The sequence below is a fragment of the Budorcas taxicolor genome, chromosome 10 (assembly GCF_023091745.1).
Source record: "Budorcas taxicolor isolate Tak-1 chromosome 10, Takin1.1, whole genome shotgun sequence".
NCBI classification, from domain to species: domain Eukaryota; kingdom Metazoa; phylum Chordata; class Mammalia; order Artiodactyla; family Bovidae; genus Budorcas; species Budorcas taxicolor.
This window is the reverse complement of record NC_068919.1, coordinates 77,770,129-77,779,548: the sequence shown is the minus strand read 5'-3', so window position 1 is coordinate 77,779,548 and position 9,420 is coordinate 77,770,129. Positions and strand designations below refer to the sequence as shown.

At 47.0% G+C, this 9,420-nt stretch overlaps 1 protein-coding gene across 1 annotated transcript; it reads right to left on the bottom strand.

Annotated features, from left to right (window-relative positions):
- Positions 1–455: 455 nt before the first annotated feature.
- RDH12 (retinol dehydrogenase 12) lies at positions 456–8,256 on the bottom strand. Its single transcript, XM_052647001.1, has 7 exons — positions 8,186–8,256; positions 6,645–6,763; positions 6,036–6,191; positions 5,278–5,382; positions 4,331–4,540; positions 1,642–1,831; positions 456–558 (listed from the first exon to the last, which is right to left on the bottom strand). Exons 1-7 carry the CDS (start codon positions 8,251–8,253, stop codon positions 456–458), a joined length of 951 nt encoding a protein of 316 aa, XP_052502961.1. The 5' UTR covers positions 8,254–8,256.
- Positions 8,257–9,420: the final 1,164 nt, after the last annotated feature.

Sequence of the window (9,420 nt, the reverse complement as noted above, 5' to 3'; positions counted from 1 at the left end):
GTCCAGACTCCAGACTAGCGTTACAAAAAAGAGATCAGTCAATAGTCTTTGAGCCTATAGATCCTAGAAAGATGTAACACTGATGTTCATCACCTCAGCTGAGTGTGCTAACTGGCATTTCTGGTCTCAGTGAGGAAATTGATCCAGTTTCCCAGGCTCTTCTGCCATTCTCACGCCCAGCCTGGCATCTGCCCCGTTCTAGCGGCCCAAGAGGGTGGCCGACTCTGTAAGTCTTGGAGAAGAGTGCTCTGTAGCTGTGACCATCTTATGCCATGAGTCAGCCTCATGAGAGGGTTGGGTGTGCAAAGATTTCTAGAAGGGTCTGGAGTATCAGAGCAGGCCAGGGTTCACTACAGCAGCCTGCCAGGACAAGCCTGCAGGGCAGGCCTTCTCCTCGGTCCCCGTCTCTCATGGTGTGGACTCGGCCTGATACAACTGTGCCTCTTCCACCAGATCTACTCCCACTGGATTCCCAGAAGCTCACAGCTGACGTTCCACAGGCGCTCAGCCGTTTTGTTATTCCGGGCCCTGGGCGACACCCAGGTCTTCTTGCAGTCACTGGAGGGCAGAGAAAGAGAGTGAATATCCAACAGTGAAAATGGACAGTCCAGAAAAGTTCACGTCCTCCTCCTCGGAATAGATTTATAACTGTATAAAATATATTAGATGAAAAAGAAACTAACTGTACTAAAATGCAATTTTAAAATATTTTGGGGTTTGTATTGACTTTTTAAAATTTTTAATTTTATTGGTGTCGAGTTGATTTACAGTGTTGTGTTTGGTGCAGGTGTGCGGCAAAGTGATTTAGTTAGACATGTACATATCTTCATTCTTTTTTAGGTTCTTCTCTCATAAAGGTTATCACGGAATACTGAGTAGCTTTCCCTGTGCTATATAATTGGTCCTTGTTGGTTATCTATCTTATATATAGTATGAAATGTTTTAAAAACAAAGGTATAGCATAGTAACATGTTCATGTCACTTTGCAGTGGTTGCAGAGACCACAGAATGTCCCTTCTGCTCACCAATCCTTTGAAATCTGGTGGTGATTGGACCCCAGGCTAGCTCATCTAGTAGACAACAAAATGTCTATTCTTACATTCCATCAGTTAATGCCAATCTCGCCATCTCTGGGAGACAGAGTTCACACTGGGAAGCAGTGGCTTTGCCCTGGAGCTTTGTGCTATGTGCTGTTTAAAAATTCATGAAGGAAGTCAGCCAAAAGCTTCAAGGAAAAGAAAAAGGCTCTGCAAAGCTTACCTGGAAATGTGGCACAGAGGTTTCAAACAGAGCCATGAAACCAACTCTTGTTGTTGTTATTGAAACCAGTTCTTGCAATGTTTCAAAGCTGTTATTTAGTCACTAGGTCATGTTGAGACCCCCATGGATTGTAGCCTTCCAGGCTCCATGGGATTTTCCAGGCCAGAATACTGGAGTGGGTTGCCATTTCCTTCTCCAGGGAATCTTCCTGGCCTGGGGATTGAACCTACGTTTCCTGCATTGGCAGGCAGGTTCTTTACCACTGAGCCACCAGGGAAACCTATGTATCAAATCTAAGCTTCCTTTAAAAAGTAAAAGCACTTGGTTTACTGGCCCAACCTGAATCTGGATTCCCCCATCAGGCACACAGCTGCTACACACCTGAAGTACTTGCCGCTCAGAGGCTCCAGGCCCTCAGCCAGCGCGCAGTGTAGGCTGGTCTGCGCCCCCTCCCACGTCGTCTTGAGGAAGGGGGAGAAGAGCCGCCAAAGCAGGCACAGCAGGAAGGAGTGTCGGACCAACTCGGAGCGGACGATGCCTGGGTGCACCGCGTAGGTGGTGACTCCTGTGCCTAGCACAAAGAGGGAGCAGTTAGACCAGAGACACACTCCCAGGCCAGGAAAACAGCTCACCTCCTGCGCCAACATGCACAAGCGACAAGAAGGGCCCCGGAACCCCTGTGTTCCAAAGACACCACTTCCAGCCAGGTGGTGGTGGTGGTTTAGTCGCTAAGTCACCAGGTAGAAGCTCACAAGTAATTCACTGATGTTATCCAGAAAGATCTATAACTTTCTCAGCCTTCTATGCACCAGATGGAATACTTGGTTAAAGGTCCTTCTATTTCAGTGCCATCTTTTCTTTTTAAGATTCTTTTATGTGTACCGTTTTTTAAAGTCTTTAATTTGTTACAATATTGATTCTGTTTTATGTTTTGATGTTCGGGCCATAAGGCCTATGCAATCTTAGCTCCCAACCAGCAATCAGATCCATACCGCCTGCCCTGGAAGGTAAAGTCCCTGGACCACCAGGAAGTCCCTGTTTCAGTGTTATCTTAATCTTTGGCTTAAATGGTATCGTTGGAATTTCTATTGGAGAGTCTCAGGGGTAACAATTCTGTTAGAAGGTAGGAAGCTAGGACCTTGTTGTAAACTGCATTTGCCAGGCAAACACATTTGACGAAGTATATAGGTTGAGGGGTGTTGATGGATATGATGGGGGCTACTGACAGGCCCCTAGACACCCCTGCTACCTCTACTGTCTTCAGTATTTATTACATACAAGGGCTGTGCTACGTGTTTTACATGTTATCTCATTTGACTCTCAAAGAGGTTCATGAGATAAGCAATACTAAGAAGCCCACTTATAGCTAAGGAAACTGAGTTCTCATCAGACAGGTTAAGGAAATTGCCCAAGGTCCCACCTAGCAGGTTGCAGAGCTAAGGTCTGAACCCCAATGTAGAGCAAAGAGCATGGACTTCCAAGCAGCCTGGATTTGAATCCTGTCTCATTTAGGAATAATATGTCCTGCTTGGGCAAGTTTAAGATATTTGTGCTCATTTCTCCCTTTGTAGGGAGGGGAAAAATAATAGCATTTACCTCATAGGAATATTGTATTAAATGAGTAAAGACATCAATAGTACATGGCACACACAAACTCTCAATTATTTTTGTCATTATTAGTATTTTTTAACTTTTTATTTTATATTGGAGTATAGCTGATTAACAATGTTGTGATAGTTTCAGATGGACAGCAAAGGAACTCAGCCATACATAATCATGTATCCATTCTCCCCCAAGCTCCCCTCCTACCCAGGCCACCACAGGACATTGAACACAGAGTTACCCTATTCTTCTACTTTCTGCATTCTGATAGTAAATACCATTTCCCCCAAACTCTGGCTTATTCTCTAGAGCAAATGGTCCTCTAGATTCAAAGATATCAAAGTCAACAGCTAAACAAAAACTCCAGGGTAGCACAGAATCATAGGATTAAGAGTGGCCTCACCTCCCCTTACAGCTGAGGGAGTCAAGGGAGATTAAAGGGACATGTTTGCATATACACGTGGCTCTACATATGGCAGAGCAAGAACTCAGACTCAAGTATCTGAAACCCTGACTCCAGGCAGCGATTGGCTGCTCTGTAGCTCAGCTCACCATGTGAACCTCAGCAGACGGCCCAGTGAAGGAAGCAACCTGATTTAAATCTCAGTCCCCACCTTCCAGTCCTTGTCCTTCACTTGCTGTATAATCTTGGGCCGGCCACTTCTCTAAATCTCAGTGTGGACCCATAAAACAGTAAAAACAATACCTATTCTGCCTGTTGCAAGAGGTTGTCACTAAAAAATCAGATGAGGGCTTCCCTGGTGGCTCAGTGGTTAAGAATCTGCCTGCCAATGCAGGAAACATGGGTTCGATCCCTGATCCAGCAGGATCCTTTATGCTGTGAAGCAACTAGGCTTGTGTGCCACAACTATTGATCCTATGCTCTAGAGCCCAGGAGCCGCAACTGCAAAGCCCATGTGCCCCAGCTACTGAAGCCTGCATGTGCTAGAACCCATGCTCTGCAACAAAAGAAGCCACCACAATGAGAAGCCTGCACGCCGCAACTAGAGAGTAGCCCCCACTCTTTGCAACTAGGGAAAAGCCTCACAGCAATGAAGACCCAGCACAGTCAAAAACAAATAAAATTATTAATTACTTTTTAATATCAGATGAGATTATAAATGTGAAATCCTGGGTTGACCAAAAAGTCCGTTCAGGTTTTTCTGTAAGATGTTATGGAAAAATCCAAATGAGCTTTTTGGCCAATGCAATAAGATGTAACAAAACACATAAGGTTTATAGGTTTTCCTGACCCCTGTTCAATTTTAACAGTCCTTCCCAAGGGCAAGGACTCTGTTTTATAACATTCATTTTTCACTCTGTTGGTAACCTCATTTTCCTTAGCGCACAGAGCTGCCACTGAAATGTGCATGCTTGACATTCTGACTTCAGAAGTTTCTGTCAACCTCAGAACTGGGCTGAGCCCATGCTTTTCCTGTCTTAACTCTGACCCTTTCTCTAGACTTACCTTTGAGCCTCTTGGCCAGCTCGCGAGTGAAGAGCACATTGGCCAGCTTGCTGTGGCAATAAGCGAAACTCCGGTTGTAGTACTTCTCACCCTGGAGATCGTGGAAGCGAATCTTGCCAGCATGGTGGGCCACTGACGACAGGGTCACCACCCGTGCAGGGGCGGACTCCTTCAGCCGCCCCAGGAGCAAGTGGGTGAGAAGGAAGTGACCTGTGGGGAGAGCCGGTGGGGAGAGGGGTGGAATGTAAGAGTGGACTGGCAGCCTGGGCTTGGGTGTGAGAGCTGGTGTATGACAGGATTTTAGCACTAGCTCACTATCATCTGGGTGTGAACACATTGATACAATGAGCAACTTAGCACTACTGGTCGGTCAGTCTGAGTTAGTGGAGTCCTCAAGGCAAGGGCCAGAGCTGGACTGTAGGTAAGGCAATACAGATGTAATCTGTAGTTATCTGTACTTTTGCCCTTGCCCCAGTCAGGGGCAACTGCGAGCTTTGGACATCTCCCCTCTAGCTATGATCACACAGCTGTGGCCATAGACAGAAGGAAGGATGAAATATTCAGGGAAAATAACATGTGCTTATGATCAGAGAACATACTCCATGATACCCTCATGAAAGCCATCGCCCTGAACTCTGAACTATAACCTCTCTCATACCTCACGTCTCGAAGGTCTGCCTCCTCCATGGACCAGCCCTTGCTTTACTTGTTACAGTAACTGACCCCTTGCAGCCAAAGATCCCTGCACCCCTACATCTGGCCCTGCCTGGCAAGTCTTCATTACCATGGTTCCCTTCAAGAATGACATTCTTCTTCCTGGTATCTCCTAATTTGGGGGGTTCGTAATGGTGTGAGTAAGAGGAGCTCACTTTTTTGTACTGGTTAGGAGAGAGATAATGAAGGAAAACCCAGAATGCCTTGCTTTTCAGTCACTCAAAAATACTCACCCAGGTGGTTGACTGCCAAGTGGGTTTCAAAACCATCAGCTGTTTTGGAATACGGGCACAGCATCACTCCTGCATTGTTGATCAGAATATGAAGCTGCTTTTCCTCTAAAGAGCACAGCCAAGGAGACCATGTGGTTAGCTGCCTGCCCCACTTCTGAGTGTTTGTTCCTTGCCTTTGGGCCTATCTCAGTGATATTCAGTAACCGCTGTCACTGGGTTTCTAATTTTGGTTGCTGTTGTCTTCCTGGACGCCATTCATCCATTCATTCAGCAAGTGTGTACTCAGTACTGACTCGGGGCTGGGCTAGGCACTGGGCACACAGTGGTAAATAAGACAGACACGGTCCCTGTCCTTCACAGATGTCATAGTCCTTGATGGCAGATGGTCGTTTTCCAAGATACAGAAGAATATTAGCAGCAACACAACTTCCTCTACTCCCTGTGGCCACAGAAGGCTGATTTTCAGATTCAAAGAAGAGCGTGGCATCAGGGCCACACCTTGATGCCAAGGAACAAGCCCAGACAGGGAGCTGACATCTCCAACATCCCCACTGCTGAGGCAAGAGAATGATAAGGATCCTGCCCAACCTGCCCACCCACTGTCCCTGTGCCAGTTCCCTGCCCTGCTACTTTATGCGGCAGAACCTGTCCAATGGGATCCATAATGGTTCTGATTTTACAGTCAGAGATGGTCCAGGGTGGAGCAGCCACTCCCACACCCAGCTTCCTGCCTTTCTAGCCACCTACTGGGGCCTCACCTGCCAGGAAGCCCTCAGCAAAGGCTCGGATGGATTTGGTATCAGATAGGTCCAGTTTCCGTACCAGCACCTGGGAGTTCTTTGTATCAGCTCGGATTTCACTGGCAGCAGACTCCCCCTTCAGTACATCTCGACAGGCAATGTATACTCGGGCTCCTAGGGCCAAAACAAACAGAGGACTACATGTTCAGAGTCTAGCAAGTGAGTTCGGCACTGGTAGGCAGAGCACTCCCCCTCACCATTCTTAAAACAATGAGTGGCTATATTGCCACTTCTGGATTCTCCTTGCTATCAGCTTCAGACCATCCTGGGAACCCTGACTTTTACAACCCTGGTTTTATTTTTACCGTAGCTAAGGATCTCCTTTTAGAATAACCAACCTGACCAATATTATATGCAGGCATCACTGTTTTCCTTACTTTATATAATAAGGAAGGGGCAGGCAGGAAGGAAGGTTTCAGGCCATAGAGTAAGTTGGTGTCCCAGCTGGACTTGAACCCCAGGATCCTTGAGTTCCTGGCCCAGGAGGAAAGATAAGGGAATGTGAGCAGAGCTCCTGGCAAGAAAGGCAGGAGGTCCTGCCCTGCGGAGACAAAGGGAAAGACTTGCCTCTGCGAGCAAGCTCTCTGGCCGTCTCCTTGCCGATGCCTGTGTTGGCTCCAGTGATCACCACCACCTTCCCAGAAAGCTGCACATCTGTTCTACAAACCCCGCCAGCGAAGAACTTCCTATAGGCAAAGGAAACAAAACATTACGCACCATCTTTTCTAACCCCAGAAGGAGATTCATAAAACTCACCCGCCCTCAAAGAGGGATTTCTTTGCATTGTTGTCAGGAGACCTAAAGCAGCTAATTTTCAGGGGACAGCATCGTCCCAGCGAGCAAGGCAGTCTCCTGCTTATCAGCTCAGGTGGGGAAGTCATGTGCCCGAAAGCTACAAATGATCTTCAGAGCAAATAAAATCAATTCTCTTGAGCCAGAGCCAATGGAGACCTTCCTTGTTAGATAACAAAGATATCTTGCAGAGGTTCTCAGAGGTCAGATTCCTCCTCTAACCTGCGCCACAAGCATGAGATGGGTGGGCATTCGTGGGATCGGTGGTCCTGAGCCCTCGGTCTTCAATGAGCATCAGTGATGAGTAACTGATGAACAGCACCTCCAGGGGTCCCATATGTAAACATGGCTCTTGGGTTGCCTTGCCAGTTTCAAGAGAGCCAGAATATTCTGCCGTCTTATTAGAGATTTCATTCTAGCAGTCAGTGCACAGAGAGGAAAACCTCCGTTGCTCAGACCTCTGTGCGAAGAGCATCCTTTTACATAGAGTTGACCTGACAAGTTCCCCAAAATAGGACAGGAAGGAACAGACCTGACATGACCCGAACATCGTCCAGCTGCCAAGCGCTAAGCCAGGCACTTTCCAAGGGAATTTAATTCAGTCATTCTGTTACTATCCCCATATTACAATGGAGAAAGCTGAAGCTTGAAGTTTACCAGCTAACAGTGGCAAAACTGGAATCTGAACCCAGGTTTCTCTGCCAGGACTTAAAGCAATACTTTGTCCTTGATATGTCCCTTTAACCTTCTTGACTATCTCCAATTTAAAAATTCTCTACTCAGAACACACATTTCTCTGACATCTCCAGAAATCTTACAGCAAAATAGCCATCTCCAAACATTACTTGTCAGCTGTTTCAAAGTGGAGGGAGTTTGTTTCCTTCCCAAGATGTCTGGTACTTAACAATGAGTCCCTTGGCAAGGATCACCCTTGGTAATGCAGCAAGCCCACCGTGACTGGGGATACTGAAGAAAGGGAGGTCTTCAGAGGAACTAAGGGAGTAGAATGAAAGAGCAAGGGCTCCCCCATAAGATGGCTTTCAAGCTACTTAATCGAGTCATCCATTCAGCCTTTCACTAGCTTCAGAATTCAAACCCGCCTCTCCTCTCCCAGCCCAGGTGCTTCCTTCTCATCTTCCACCATGGTATTCATAACCACCTCCTTCCTTCGTGCTTTTTCTGCCTTCACTTCCTCTCCCTTGGCCTCCATCCCTTTCTCCTCCTTCAGCTGCTGAGAACTCATCTCCTTACAAGCTCCATGGCTCCCAACTCAGGGCTTTGTAAACTACTCAATGAATTACTGAATTAAGACAAACCTGATGGATGGAGCTGTCACATACAGGAAAGAAAGGAAGGAGGTGAGCAGTCCCAAGACAACCAGCATCTTTTCAACTTCTTTAGTTGCTGCTGCTTCAGCAAGAGCAACTTCTACTCCAACTCTGGCTCAGGCTCCTCCTGGTCTGGCTCCAACTCTTGGCTGCTTCTTGCTGCTTCTCTCTCCTCCAGCTCCTCTCGCTCCTGGGTGCTCAGCAACAGCCTGGCTCTGAGCGTAGCCCAGAATCCTATTTAAATCCGAGAGCTGTCAGAGCACAGCCTGCTGGGAGATGTAGTCCTGGGGGAGGAGGACAGAGAAAAGAGCAGAGCCTCACATTGGCAAAGAGAATGAGGGCAGATGGAGAACAGCCCCCTAACTTCCCCATCCTCAATCATTTCTCTTATCTAGGGGGTGTATTCTCTCAACCACCCCCAGCCGCACACCTGCAAAATAGAATAGTTTTAACTTTAGCAATAGACCCCATGATGCTTGAAATACAGTGTGATTAAAATAGACAAGAAAGAAACCCCCAGAACGATGAAAGAATTCAGGAGAGTGGTTTCCCTTGATGGGAAAGGGGTAGAGATTGGGGCGGAGTGTGTTAGGATCTTCTGGTCAGGGGTGCTGTTCTGTTCTTGGAGGTGGCTGCTGTTACACAGGTGTGCTCACTTTGTGAAAATTCACTGAGTCATGCACTTGATCTGTGCACTTTGTGGGTTTTGTAATTTTTTAATTTATTTTTCACTGTACTTGAGTCTTCACTGTGGTGCATGGGCTTCTCATGGCTGTGGCTTTTCTTGTTGCGGAGCACAGGCTCTAGGCGCATGAGGCTTCAGGAGCTGTGGCTCATGAACTCAGCAGTTGTGGCCCATAGGCTTAGTTGCTCCACAGCGTGTGGGATCCTCCTGGACCAGGGATCAAACCGGTGTTCCCTACATTGCAAGGCAGATTCTTAGCCACTGGCCCACCATGGAAGTCCTTGACTGTGTTTCTGTTCTATTTCAGTGAAGTTAACCCACACGTACACATGCGAAAGAAAAGGTATAGTATGTCAGGGCATGGTCTCTGGAGTGAACATTCTGGTTCAAATCTCAGCTGACCTGTTTACCAGAGCAGTGACCTTGGGTAAGTTACTAAACCTCTCTGTTAATTCAGTTTCCTCACTTGCATAATGGGCATGATAAAATACACACCTACTTTTTAAAGTATTTAAATAGAAAATTTGAGACAGAAACT